Source organism: Corapipo altera, unplaced genomic scaffold (assembly GCF_003945725.1).
Source record: "Corapipo altera isolate COAL_440 unplaced genomic scaffold, ASM394572v1 77b, whole genome shotgun sequence".
Taxonomy (NCBI): Eukaryota; Metazoa; Chordata; class Aves; order Passeriformes; family Pipridae; genus Corapipo; species Corapipo altera.
In genome coordinates this window covers 1116719-1131088 of record NW_020884933.1, presented here as the reverse complement: position 1 = coordinate 1131088, position 14370 = coordinate 1116719, and the positions used below count along the sequence as shown (strand labels likewise).

The 14370-nt window shown below is 47.6% G+C and overlaps 1 protein-coding gene across 5 annotated transcripts in view; it reads right to left on the bottom strand.

The window, feature by feature from the left end:
* Positions 1-14370, bottom strand: part of KCND3 (potassium voltage-gated channel subfamily D member 3) — a 139495-nt gene that overhangs the window by 8239 nt on the left and 116886 nt on the right. For 4 of the 5 annotated variants that reach the window (XM_027659693.1, XM_027659691.1, XM_027659692.1 and 1 more), the window contains 4 exons: positions 12326-12427; positions 4154-4246; positions 1428-1484; positions 262-509 (listed from right to left, as the gene is read on the bottom strand). In XM_027659693.1, coding sequence (XP_027515494.1) covers positions 262-509; positions 1428-1484; positions 4154-4246; positions 12326-12427 — 500 coding nt within the window. The remainder of the gene's footprint in view (positions 1-261; positions 510-1427; positions 1485-4153; positions 4247-12325; positions 12428-14370) is intronic. The other variant, XM_027659696.1, reaches the window with a different exon arrangement.

Below are 14370 nucleotides of genomic sequence, written 5' to 3'. Positions count from 1 at the left end.
TGCCCACTGCCCTGGGGAGTCTGTTCAGTGCCCAACCACCCTCTGGGGGAAAAACCTGTCCCTAAAATCCAGCCCAAGAGCTGCACTAGAGCCTGGCTTAGACCTGGTTCTTCCAGGAACAGCTTGGAGCTGCTGTCCTGGGGTTATCAAAAGCAGGAGGGAAACAAAACCGCCGCCAGCACCAACCCCCTGTGCCTGGCTGGAGAAGAGTCCTGCAGGACCCTCCAGGTGGGTGATGCACCCCCGAGGGTGGCACTGTACCTTGTTGTGAGGGAGGGCTGCTCGCTGCACTGGATGTGGATGGTGCTGAGCTCCTGCATGCTGCGCAGGCGCGTGGCCGGGACGCTGGAGTTGGGAAGGTGAGTGGTCTTCTTGTTGCGGCGGGAGCAGCACGAGGTGGTCAGTCCATGGTGGCTGGACAGGGAGGGGCTCCGAGAGGAAGGGTAGTTCTGCATCGAGCTCTCCATGCAGTTCTGCTCGAACATCTGCTCATCTATGAACTCGTGGTTCTGGCGGGGAGGGGGGAAAAAAACAGGGTTGTCACACTCTGGTGGCACCGACGGCTTTGGCCCAACAGCAGTTTGTGTGCGATGGCACCTCGGGCTGGGCTGGTGGGGGGTGTCAGCCCCTGGGCCCTCTGCCTCTGTGCCTGGAGATATCTGCACTGGGCAGGTCTTAAAAAGATTTTAAAATGATCTTTAAAAAGATCTTAAAATGATTCTGATCTCAAAACGATTCTGCCCTCACTGCAACCACAAGGAGATTTTGCTCTCCTGTGCCAGCAGGGGAACAGGAGGGGTCTGTCAGTGCTGCCTTACATAGTCTGAGGTGGTTAATCTCTTGTGGTTGAATTTCCTTCCATTTTTGTGTCTGCACTTCAAAAATCCTGTAATGACACATGGAGGAGTTCATGCCCCCTTTTTTTTTTTATGCTTGGGGCAGGATTGTGTTTTATTTGGATGCCCACCTGGACGTAAAACTTAACTGCAGGATGTGGCTGTTGGGTTCAAAGCATCCCTGCAGTGCCTTGGATGAATGGAATAAACATGGCAGGTGAGAGTGGGAAGTGGGTAGGGAAAGGAAATTCAGAAAGCTGACTCTGGAAAGAGTTATTTTACTAAGGAACAAGAAATCCTGGAAGAAAGAACTCGTATGTGTGTGTACATGAACACCCAGGTAGTTCTAGAGAACAGACTTTATCCAGTCCCTAAAAAGGATAGGAGACAAAAGCAACCATGCTGAAGGCAGCCATCAGATTCCATCAGAACAACTAACAACTCTCACAGGAAACAAGAGCACTGGAGAACCAAAGGGAGCCACGTGCACAAACTCCCAAGTACAAGACCAAGAACGAGAAAACCAGCAAACACTCTGCAGACATGTCACAGAGACCATAGAGAAAACAGAGCGAATTAAAAAGGAAATACCTTGATGGTGGAAGTTCGTACAGATAACAGGGGATCATCCACAAGATAGGACAATCCCTACGGGACAACATGCCAACAAAAGATAAAAACACAATTGATTGTCCATTCCAGCATTCAGAAGTTTAGTCCCAGCACTGCATCTCTTGCCTCAGCATTCCAGCTCACTCAAGTTTGAATGGGCAACAGGACCTTCTCTTCACCAAACCTCGCCTGAATCAGACCCCCTTTTGTTCCTTCCTTCTCGAGCTTTTGAGTGTTGTGTTCTTGGAAACAGAACAAAACCCATCACAACGTTATGACTTTGATCTTTTCAGAGCTGAAGGCGAAGGAAAACAAAGTTTCAGCTGCTGATCCACAAGCCAAGAGTTGGAATTGCTTTGCCAATGGGTGTGGGGTTTGATCACACACTGTGAAAACACAGCAGAAAGGTTTGGGTTGAAGGACTGGGTTCGAGGCACTCAGCACTTGGAGAAAACGTGGCCTGTGAATGTCCATGCTCAATCCGGGAGTTGGAAGGAGAGGAAAAACCTCCTTTTGTTTGAACAAACTCCATCTGTTGTGTTAATATGACAAAGTAATCTCTGTTGTGGCAGCTACAAGTACTCCAGGGTCACTTTGTCATCTGACACAGCAGATTTGTGAGCCATTCACAGCCATTCAGCTGTAAGTGTGTGCTGGTGACAGCCCAGACACCACGTCAATAAATCACTTACTTTGAGAGTCCTCTCTAGTCTAAGGAAAGGTGAATTGCCCATTGAAACAAGTTTGCAACCATGGTACATTCCTCATTCCATTCCTGCAACTTGGTCACAAAATGACTCTTCAGCGTTTAAAAATGCTTTTACTACGATTTCAATTTTGGGGAGGAGAACTGTTGCACAGTGTTTTAATAGATTATGTGAGCTACAGAATTTCCACACAAACCCATTGAACTATTTGGATTGATAATTTCCAGGCCAGAACCCGAACTTGCAGTGTGATTTGGTGCTGAAAAATGCAGGGGGAAAACACATTAAACATTTTGCAGATTCTCTCTCTGGGTTTTAATCAAAATTCAAGTATCGCTGTTATTGCCATTCTCAGCTGAGAAGAGCAACATTTGGAACGTTTTCAATGCCTGAGCAGGTTTTTGTGCTGGAGGCAATCAAACCTTTGTTAGGCAGATCCAGCCAGGTATCAGGGCACAAATTACCCTGCATCCCCAAATTAGGGTCCACTTTGGCCACGGTGCTTCCAGCGCTCTCCAGGCTCATTAGTGATGGAGCAACTCCTGCAGAGCCCAGGGAGGTTCACCTGGCCTGTGCAGGGGTCAGAATTTCCAAAAGCCTTTATCAAATCAGGCCTTGCAAGGGCAGACCCTGCAGGCAGGGCTGTCAGCTCTGGTTTGCTTCACCCACTTTTGTTCAGGTTCTCAGGTGGGAGGGTTTTTGTGGAACATGGGTCGAAGTAATGAAGGTTTTGAGCAGAAAGCTCTGAACTGAAGAGTCAGGCTGTGAAATATCTGCTGGTTACATAACATCCAAAAATTTTTGGTTGAGATTAAAGGCAAGATGAGTCTTATAAAACAAATTCAGTAGTCATTGATACAGGAAGAATCAGTTCACTGTCCTCAGTGACCTTTAGAGCTCGTTGGGCTCAGAGGTCACTGTGATTAATCAGCATCTTCTTCCAGTGTATCTCTGAGGCCTAAGTGGTGTTATTCCAGCACAAACCAAACTATGGAAGTGAAGGTGATTTATCTTAAAAGAAAGCTCTGGCAAGTCAAAAAAACCAAAAGTACATTTGATGATGGATGCAGATAGAAAAAGGCATGAATATTTCAAGTGTTAACCTCGCTTCATTCTCTCTAGAATGAATCATGGGATAGATAATGTGTTCCTTTTCTGCAGAACCTTTTATATAAACCTGGAAGCGAAACATATGTATCAAATAAACATCTGAAACGTTCCCAGAGACTTCTGCATACACAATCACTTAATAATAAAAAACAAAGCTCTCACTGCCAACACCTTGCACGATGCAAACAGAAAAGTCATGCTGGAGAAACTGCTTGGCTGGCTTTGAGATAAATTACCTGCCCCTGTAACCAGGGTGAAATGAGAAAAGGTATGTGCAACCTTTAAACCCACTGACAGAGTTTATCTGCTCTGAGCCATCTCATGGGCTAAAGGTTATTTTCTTTCCAGCCTCTTGGCACTGGTGACCAGGCTGGGGTTTGGAGTCACCACCAGCATCTTCTTCCTCTTTAAGGCAGCAGAACTGTCCTCTTTTGCTAATTAGCACAAATGAGGGGTGGATATGATGTGTGACTGACAGTACAGAACAAATGCAAGTTTAGTTCTCTTTCAGAAACACTGAAGAAATGAAACTTGTTGTTTCTGGGACCTCCCTAATTCTGTGCTGAAAACTTATTTGCCTTCAGGTGACCTCGACTGAGCAACTTGCTGCTGACTTTGTGCAGGTGTAGGTGACTGAGGAGCAGCAGATAATCCCAACTTTATCCCTTTGCACAGGGATTATTTTTATTATTTCAACCAGACAAGGAAATAGAAGTGCTTTAGAATATATCAGGAGCTTTAGAACCAGCCCCTCTGGCACGGGTGGGGGTGTCCTGGGTGTGTCTGACCAAGGGCCACCTCAGACCATTCCATGGGCACTTTATCGATGGGAAGCCCGTGCCAGGCACACAGACCTGGGCGGGGTGGAGGGATCGTGTTGGTACTTACGGTTGTTTTTTCCAGGCAGTGCAGCAGATGGTGGTGTTGGCTTTCGATTAAGGAGGTGCCTTTAGTCATGTGCTGTTCCTCTTCGGTGGATCCCTGAACAGCCACAAAAAGAGGGGTGGGGGGGAAACAAAACCCAAACCAGGTGTAAAACCATGAAAACAAACAGAAATACCAGTCCCAGCATGAGCTTTCAGAGGGGTAAAGATAACATTTTCAGTGTTGCCAGCTCTCAGGTTTTTCTCCTGTCTCTTAGGAGTTTTCCTCTTATTTTTTTTTTTTTCTTAATGATTTGGGTTGTAAACTGAGGTGAGGAGCTCAGGTTGGATTCCAAACCTGTGTGTTTCCAGGTATTCCACAGCTGGGGAGGAGATGTGGGAAGGACTGCTGGCATATGATGTCAAGGCTCAGGAGCCAGAACATAAAGAGAAAAAGAACCTGTGCTGTTGTATTTTTCTAAAATGCATTAAGGCTTCTAAGCTTGACGTGACCTTTGAATGCCAGCAGATGTACCCTGAACCCTGGGCTGTGTTAGGAGACAGAACACAAGCTGTCCTGCCTTCTCTGAGCTAAAGCCTGGCTCTGCCTGACCTTCAGGGCTGTGCAGCGCTGGGCCCCTTGGAACTTGGGTGTGTTATTTGCCAAAGCCTCCTGAGCCACAGCTGCACATGGGAGCAGAAAATGTGAACCTGGGCTTCATGTTTTAGACTCTAATGCTGTTTGCAGAGACAGGAATCCCTGCTCTGTGTCTCCTCTTCGTGCACATCACCAGTTGTTTGCCACACAGTGGCAAATACATAGTTTATTGAAAGGGGGGTGTTTTTGGGGTGTCTGGTTCTTGTAGGGGGGTTATAGCAGGTCCTGGGAGTGGGTTTGATGCAAACTGAATGTGTGTAACCCCTCCTGTGGCCAAGCCCTCTCTGACAGGGAGGGAGAAGGGAGGAACAGGCAGACACTATGAATAGAAGACTTTATATATACAAATTATCCTGTTCAAACATACCTAGAATCATAGAATATCCTGAGCTGGAAGGGACCCACAAGAATCATCCAGTCCAGCTCCTGGCCCTGCATAGGACACCCCTACAATCCCATCCTGTCCCTGAGAGCATTGTCCAAACACCCCTTGAGCTCTGGCAGCCTTGGGTGCTGTGGCCCACTGCCCTGAGGAGCCTGGTCAGTGCCCAACCACCCTCTGGGGGAAGAACTTTTTTCTAATATCCAACCTAAACCTCCCCTGGCACAGCTCCAGCCTGTCACTGGTCACCAGAGGGAAGAATTCCCATGAAGAAGCCTCATGCAGCAGAGGCAGAGGGTTAATGTTCACCTGAAATGTGGCAGCAGTTCCTTGGCAGAAGGAAAGGTCCCATCTGCATTAGTTTGTGATGGATTATGGCTCTCAGCAGCAGGGCTGCCTGTGATTTGTGTTTTACTAACACAGCACCCAGGAGTCCTGCAAAGTGACCTGCAACCCTCTGGGCATCACTTAGCACAAAACCAGGACAAGGAAAGCCTGGTCCAGAGGCCTCACCATCCACATCCTTGGCTCCTTGCACAGGAATCCTGGACAAGTGGGAACCAACTCTCCCCACCTTCACCTGTGCACTCAAACTGCTGAAATGGGGGCAACAAATTCATAAGCTAAATCAAATCAGGTGTGTTTAGACAGCCTGTGCCTTTTGGGGAGCAATTGGGCACAGCTGAGAGTATTTAGCTTGAAAAAACTGTTAAAAGGAGTGGCTCCACCCAGGAAAGCATAAGAAGAGTTGGAGGAGAATAACCTGCTTTTGGTTTGCATGGCTCTGGGTTGGAAGGACTTTTTGGGGCACTTCTGCTGTTCTGCTCTTGGCTTCTGCACCAGGTGTGTGTGTGGTGACTTTGGGAGGAACAGCTCAGGCTGCAGAGTTCCTGGTGGTGGGGATAAGCTTCAGGTCTCAGCCTGGTCTCTCTGCTCCTGTTAAGCTGAGGGGCTTGAGCTGCTTGAAGCCTCTGGAATAGAAGTGGATGAGAGTTTGGGAACTCGAGTTCAGTAGTGTTTAGCTCACATGGAAAGCTTTGTCTCAAGCACTCATCAAAACAGCAATAGCCCAATTTAGTTGAATGAATTGGTGTGGGGGGAGAAAGCCAAGGCTCTGTATTTTTGATTTCTGCACTGTATCAATGAATCAGATGTTTCTCAAAGCATAGCATGTTACTTCCCCTGTGATCTGATGGTCAGATACCCTTCAGAAATGAAAGAAAAAGTAGCAAATGGGGTTGCCTTGAGAGTTTCTGTGCTATGGGAGAACCAGAAGTATTTTTCTCCCTTTCTCTGTTGTGTGGTAGCAGATTTAAGATATGGGTTTTTAAGGATATTCTCTTACTACTACTACTTAAGTTCCTGGTCTTGAAGTTCCCTGTGATTTCATCACACTTTAATCTGTGTGTGTCTTTGAGGACTGGCATTTTCAAAGACAATGACGTGCATTAAAATAGCAATTAGGTGTTGTAAAATGTTTTCCTGCTTTCCACAACTGAAGGGTGCCTGGTGTTTTGTGTGATGCCAAAATCCTGAAGTCAGAAGTGGCTGTGCATGGCTTGAATCTCTGCTCAGCCACGAAGCAGCAATATTTGGCTGTTCAAGAGAGGAAATGGGTGGGATGGGAGACACGGCAGAACATCTTGTCAGAAGTGCCAAGACATTGCCTGTAGCTCCCAAGGGGGTCAAATCCATCTCTGGTTGAAGCACTGCATTTAAACACACCCCTGTGTCCCGGTGATTCACTGCAAATGCTTCTCCTGAATGCCATTTCCAGGCTGGTGCTGTGATCCTTAAGTGAAGGAATAACTCTGTCTCTGACAGATGCCAAAACACAGCTGAAGTGGTGCATTAAGGAAGCTGACTTTCTGTACACAGAATTAATAGATTCCTGGGGGAATGCATCTTAGGCAGGTTATGGATTTTTTTTTTGTGTGTTATTGTTGTTTTGGAAGATGAGCATTCCCAGAAGTATTTTTAGAAGTGGCCCAAAAGAAAAAAAAAAAAAAACCAGTTCCATTTTTCTTCTTAACAATCCTCCTGGTGAGGTAACACACCCAGCAGGTCCTGTTGGTACCTGCTGGGAGCACTGACTCTGCTGGAGGCTGGGCTGGAATGTTTCCCATGGAGGTCCTTGGAAGCCCTAAAGAAGATAGGATGCTGCACTAAAACACTGGAAAAGGAGAGGGGAAGAGCATATATTGCAAACAGTATCCCTTTTTATGAGGATTTGCTCGGGAGGAAATCTAAATGGGGTCTGAGAGCAAAGATAGAGCTTTGATACCTCTGGCAGGAGACTCAGGCCAATTGTTGAACGTTGGCAGCACAGCTCAGCCTCTCCCTGTGCCTTCCATCCCAAGGCTGGGTTTGTCACTGAGGGAAATGGCTCAGGGGATGTGTCACTCAAGGGCAGTGACCAGGAATAATGTGGAATATCAGGGATTGTGACTTGTACCTTATCTTCCTTTTGGCTTTTTGTTTGCAGTCACTCAGTGTTTCCAGAAACCAAGAGCAGGCAACCACTGAGCCCATCCTAAGTGGAAATTAGGCATGAGATCTACTGGAAGTCCTGCCCTAGGACAGTGGCAGTGCCAACATCACAGAAACTGGGCATTTTGACAGCTCTGTTGAGGGCAATGAACCTATAGAGGTTGCATTAGTGGTACTGCAGGCAACCAAAATCTGTGTCTTCATTAGGAGAGGCTGGCTGGAATGGAGGAGCTGGGGGGGAGGAGAGGGGATGGTTTACTTTTGGAGCTGGGATGCCAGTTTTGCAGGGATTTGATGCCAGCTGCCATTCAGTTTGTTCTTGGAAGACATTCAGTGAACTGCTGGTTGCCTGGAGGGAGGCTGAGACACACTGAAATCCAAAATACTTCCACTCTGCCTCTCTTTAGCTGCTCCATCACACAGAATTGGGCCCTGGTGAACCCAGATGAGCTGGTTCAGGGGTTGGACTGTCCCTGCCCACGGGAGCAGCTCCAAGGCTTATCTATGGCTAAGCAGGTTCTGCTTGTGAAAAGGCACAAGACCTCACAAACCTCCTGTTCCCGGGATATACAGCTCCCAGCATTTCAGCTAAAAGGGAATTTCAGCTGGCTGTACAAGGAGATTAGTGCTAAGAGGATATGTAGGCTGCTGCCATGGGAAGGAGCTCACCCATCCCTTGAGCACATTTGACATAAAGCCCACTGAAAAAAAAAAAAAAATCTCTAAATGAGAAGCAAACAGTCTGAGTACTTCGTGTCTAGATGGCAAATGCCACAAATCCACATGTTTGGGAAGCAAGAGCCTGTATTCTTGCTGGAAGCAGATCTCCTTCCTGCTGCTGTCCTTGGATGAATCCTTTTCTTCCCTCTTTCTTTGCTTTGATAGGAGGCCACGGGCTGGAGACGTGCTGTTCCCTGGGAAGATGGTGTCAGTGCATTCATTCTGGTGCTAATGAAAGGACATTCTGGCACACGTTCTGGAATCCTGAGCAGTCCTTATTTTCCAATTTATTAGTTTGACTGCAGAGCCACAGCCAGGCTACGTCGTGGGGCAGTTGTTTTGTGACCCCTCTGAGTGTCAGAGTGCCAGGCAATGTGCTGGGCCCTTGTAAAACAATAACACATGTGGGATTGCTGCTGATGGAAGTGATAATATCTGCTCATGGCCACGGAGTAATTGCAGTTGGAATTGCTGCTGGGTGACAAACCAGCCCTAAGGCAATCTGGCCATGTGCAGCCCATTACTGTGAGCAAGAATCCCGGGCAAGGTGTCAAAATGGGATGTGCACCTGACCACTGAAGCAGTTTGATCCTAATTTGACTGACAAATATGCACAGTATGGAGATAATATTTTGGTGTCTAAATATAGCAACTGCAGGAGTCACATTCCTTCATATTTTTGCAGCTTAAAAAATTTGGCTGTCTAGACTAGGCTGTCATTCACATTTTGTACCCTTCAGAATAGTTTGTTCTCCTGCCATGAAATGAAAGGACATGAAATCCTGCCTCGTGGAGTTAAAATGGTCATGTAAAGAGAGGATGTTCTGCAGTCCTGTAATTAATTAATGCCACTACCTGGGGATGGAGAGACGTGTTGGGTTTTGATTCAGGTCCTCAGGTAGCCAAAGACCCTTTCCTGGTGGTTGTGCAGGTGCCAGGCCTGGCTTTTTGGCAGGTTTCTTGTTTTAATAAATTAATAAAAATTTAGTAATTTAGTGAATGAAAAAAATTATATTCCCACACATCACATAACTCTGACTATTTCAACAGGGAGTTCCTTCAGGTGGGGATATTTTCTTACAGTGTTAATACCAATGTACACAGTATTTAGTGCTTTTCAGAGTGGGATTTGTGGATCTTATGGGGCTGTGGGGGAGTCATGTTAGCATTTCAACCTTCCAGATTCCCTGCCCAATGCAGGGGGTTGAAACCAGATCATCTTTAGGTCCCTTCCAACCCAAACCACCCCATGACTCTGATTTAGAGCTATAAACCCACCAGAAAGAAAGTTACACCCAGAAAACCCTGCAAAAACCTGCTCTAGATGTTACTATATATATAAATTTAGTTATTAATGGGTAAAAAAAAATCCTCTAGAACCTCTTTAGGAATGTTTTTGTTTTAGTTCCTGTGTCTACAGGAGCTTTGTAGCCAACAAAACGATCCCTTTCCTGCTGATTTTTGGGCAGGTGCCAAGAAATGAGCCCGTTGAGCCAAATATTTCTCTCAACCTCTCCTGCATTTTGGACTTTAAGCATTGGTGAGTCAGCTGCTCTTCCCTGAGTGGTCTTGGCAGGGAGTTTTGGTTGACAAGAGAAGTGAGGAGGTTCTTGGTGGGATGACAGGCTGGAAGATCAAGTGCAAACCGAGTGTCCCTGCTAAGCTCTCCTGGCATTTTTTAAAAACCCCAGAAATCTAAAGCTTAAAAGGAAATTTTCAATTTTTAGTCAAATTTTTTTGCCTGTTTCTGGGTAGTGAAAAAGCAGAATCCCAGCAGAGTTGGCTTCCCTGAGCTTTTCCTGGGTGGGGATGAGGTTCTGGAATAGGTGTGACCAGCCTGCCTGGTCTTTACTTGATAAAGAAACTTCTCTTGAGCTGCTCAACAGCAACATATGGTTCAAGAAACAGGTTTTTTCGGGTGTTGCTGCCATTCACAGAGCAGGAGACAACACTGGATTTGTAGCCAGAAGGATCAAACTTGTTTTGGGGGAGAGAAGAGCAACTGATCTGGGCCCCCCACCTTCCAAATCTGTGCTTCGTGTGAAGTACTTTTGCAGAGTCACTTGAAAAAGGATTCCAGTTGTAAAGGACCAGGTTTCTGTATCCCAGTGTGCACTGAGCACCTTCCCACGTGGAAAACAAGGTGCTGCACGACTTCCCTGTGCTGTGCCCACCAAACTGGGCTGGGAGTGGGCTCAGGGCTTTGGGGAGCAGCCTTCACCATGAACTGAAAAGGGTTTTCAGCTTTGGTTTTTATGGAACTGTTAAGGTTGGAAAAGACCTCCAGGACCAAGTCTGGCATTTGACTCATCCCCACCTTGTCCCCCAGCCCAGAGCACTGAGGGCCACGGCCAGTCCTTCCTTGGACATCTCCAGGGGTGGGGACTCCAACACCTCCCTGGGCAGCCCCTGCCAAGGCCTGACCACCCTTTCCATGAGGAAATTCCTCCTGATGTCCAACCTGACCCTCCCCTGGCACAGCTTGAGGTCATTTCCCCTCCTCCTGTCCCTTGTTCCCTTGAGCAGAACCTGACCCCCCCCCGGCTCCCCCCTCCTGTCAGGGAGTTGCAGAGAGTGAGAAGGTCCCCCCTGAGCGTCCTTTTCTCCAGGCTGAGCCCCCCCAGCTCCCTCAGCAGAACTTACTCTCCAGATCCTTCCCCAGCTCTGTTCCCTTTCTCTGGACACAAATGCAAGGACGTACCAGGGAAAATCACTTTTTATGAAGGATTAGACCCCAAGTAAGGATGCATGAACGACTGCTAGGCGGCTCTGGTGGCTCAATTAAACATCCTTCATCTTCTCTCTGCTCCCCACGTGCATGGAAGGCTGATTTATTTGGAATGAAATCCATGAAATGTGCTAATACCTGCTCTGGTGTGGATCAGGCTTAACACGATAACGTCGCCTCGTGTTTGCTGGGTCTGCTGAGCAACCTGACACACTCAGAGCTTCCCTCCTCCTGAACAGCCAGGGGCCTTTAAAAATAAACCCACCACCCAGCTGCCTCAATCAGGAGCTAGGGAATGTTCTCCTGTCCTGTTGGAGATGATCAGGTAGCCCATGTTGTGCTCTTAGAAAACAAATGGCTGTGTGCTGGAAGGGGGGTGTGTGGGTAGACCCTGGGCTGTGGAAACCAACAGAGGGATTAGAGGGAACTGTGCTTGTTTGCTGGAAAGCCAGATCCTTTTCTAGCTTGAGGAGGAGCCCACAGGAGCTTTTTCCTGCCATCCAGCTGGATTCCAGCTGTGCCCCCACACCATAGAATCAGCTGGGTTGGAAGGGACCTCTGAGATCATCAAGTCCAACCCTTGATTCAACCCTGCTGTGGTTCCCAGCCCATGGCACTGATGCCACATCCAGTCTCAGCTTAAAAACCTCCAGGGACGGAGAATCCACCACTTCCCTGGGCAGCCCATTCCAATGGCTGAGCACCCTCTCTGGAAAGAAATTCTTTCTAATCTCCAACCTAAACCTCCCCTGGCACAGCTGAAGACTGAGCCCTCTTGTCTTGCTGATTGTTGCCTGGGAAAAGAGACCAACCCCCCCCGGCTCCCCCCTCCTGTCAGGGAGTTGCAGAGAGTGAGGAGGTCTCCCCTGAGCCTCCTCTTCTCCAGGCTGAACAGCCCCAGCTCCCTCAGCCTCTCCTCACAGCACTTGTGCTCCAGTCCCTTCCCCAGCCTCGTTGCTCTTCTCTGGACCTGCTCCAGCCCCTCAATGTCCTTCCTGAGCTGAGGGCCCAGAACTGGACACAGCACTCCAGGGGTGGCCTCACCAGCGCCATTCCATGTGCGAGGCCACCACGCTGGATAACGAGCAATTAAGCGGCAACGAGAGAGAGAGAGAGAGAGAGAGAGAGAGAGAGAGAAAGGGAAGGGAGCCCCGGGAGAGGAGTGGGAATGAGGAACTTTGGGGAAGTCTGTGGCAGGAGGTGGCACATCCCCACTCACCGTGAGCTCCAGGGCTTCGTTGAGGAGGCCGTTGCGTTTGCTGTGCAGGTACGCGTTGGAGCTGCCGGTTTTGGCCACGCGGATCCGGGCGAGCCGGGCTTTCTGTGGGGGAGGGAGACAGCAAAGTTAGGATTTGGGACACGCTGAGGGATGGGCATTGCCAGGACAGGACCAGGAGGAAGGAAATGTCAGGTTCTCACCCTGCCTGGGGTGGGCAGAGGGGCCAAGGTGCTGCTGGAACAGCCAGCACGGGTCTGTCTGCAGGACCCGAAGCACTTCAGCTGCCACAGAGGGTTAAAAACCCCTCCAGAGATGACAAATGAGCTGCTGCAGAGGTTTCTTTTACCCTTTCAAAAGTTCACTGTAATTTTTTGGGGTGAGCCTTGTCTTGGACCGGGATGATTTTGACTTTATTTTCTATACTTCACCCAGATTTCACTGTCCCATTTTAATGCTGAGGCTCCTAATCAGCATCTGAGAGTGAAATCTCTGTGCTGGGCCCAAGGTCCAATCTGGTCACTCTGAGAAAGGGGCACAGGTCTTGGAAAAGGATGATTTTGGGTGGTTTAGCACTGAGCACGTGTTTTTTTCCTGGCTCACCTTCCCTCTAAGGTGCTTGGCTGTTTAGTCCTCTCTTCATCTTCCAGCTCTGTTCTCTTGCATCTCTGTTGTCACTTGGCAGTGTTAGTTTATTAACTTTACTGTCTGATAATATAAAACTGCCCAGAAATACACATCTCTTAACAACTGACAGAAGTCACTCTGCAACAACACAGCCGTTCAAATCTCCTCGTGTTTTTTCATCCCTGACCTTCTGGATCTCCAGGGGGAAAAGTTAGATGATAAAAGGCAGCCCAGAACAAAGCAAACAAGAAAAATTAATGCCCTCTTCCTTTTTGATAATTTTTGATCATTCCTTTTAGCATTTCATTTCTTTTTCCCCCAGTTGCTGCCTGCTCCTCTGTCAAGTGCTGATTTGCCTTTTTCTACAGTTAATTTATGACTCAAACACCATTAAAAGTAAATACATGAAATAGCTGCGGCTATTAAAAAATAATTACATTGTGCTGTAGTTTTAAAATGCTGCATAATCCCTTAAATAACATGGAGCTCGTGATTTTGCCTTCTAATTAGAGGTGCTAATGGGTAGACACTGTAGGAAGAATAAAGTATCTGCAGTGGGTCCAAGGAGCACTGTCATTCCAGGAGCTTTATTCCTGTGAGTGACTCTGGCCTTCAATAGTTGAAAGATTTCTTTAACCTCGAGACATTCTGCTCAAACAGACAATTTCCCAGGCAAAGACATGCCCAGGGGACCAGTTTGCAGCTTTAACTGGGTGACACAGGCTATGACCAGTCTGAAAAATAGGTCGTCTTTTGACCCCCCCCTAAAATGGGGACATCCAAAATTGACTTTATTTTCTATACTTCACCTAGATTTGACTGTCCCATTTTAATGCTGAGGCTCCTAATCAGCATCTGAGAGTGAAATCTCTGTGCTGGGGCCAAGGTCCAATCTGGTCACCCTGAGAAAGGGGCACGGGTTGTATTTGCAATATTTAGACTGGGAATAAAACAAGAAAGTGAAATTGGAGCTTCAGTTTTCTCTGAAGTTTCCCACACTGCTGTGTTGCTTTAGGCCCTGAGTAAGACTGGCCTGAGGCTGTAATCCAAAAATCCATAGAGACTCCTATGGATTAGGGGGAGAGAGCAGGGGATAAGGGACTGAAGGATATTCCGTTTTCCAGTGAAGTGCCATTGCCTGTCTGTTCCTGGTAATTTAATGGTAATGTAATTATTTCTTCTATATGCAGGTATATGCTTTTGTGTCTCTGTTCCTTACTTTTCTCAGTGATCATAAGACTGGATTTTGGATGCAGTAATGATCTTTACAGGGAGGCTCTGAGGGCCACTCCCAAAAATTCCCTTTTTTTTCTGTGCTTGACCAAACATCAGCTCCTTTGCTGGAGGAATTGCCAGAGTAGCCCAGCTCAGCTCACCTGTAGCAGCAAAGGTTTCCTCCTCACCTCCAGTTCAGTCAATTG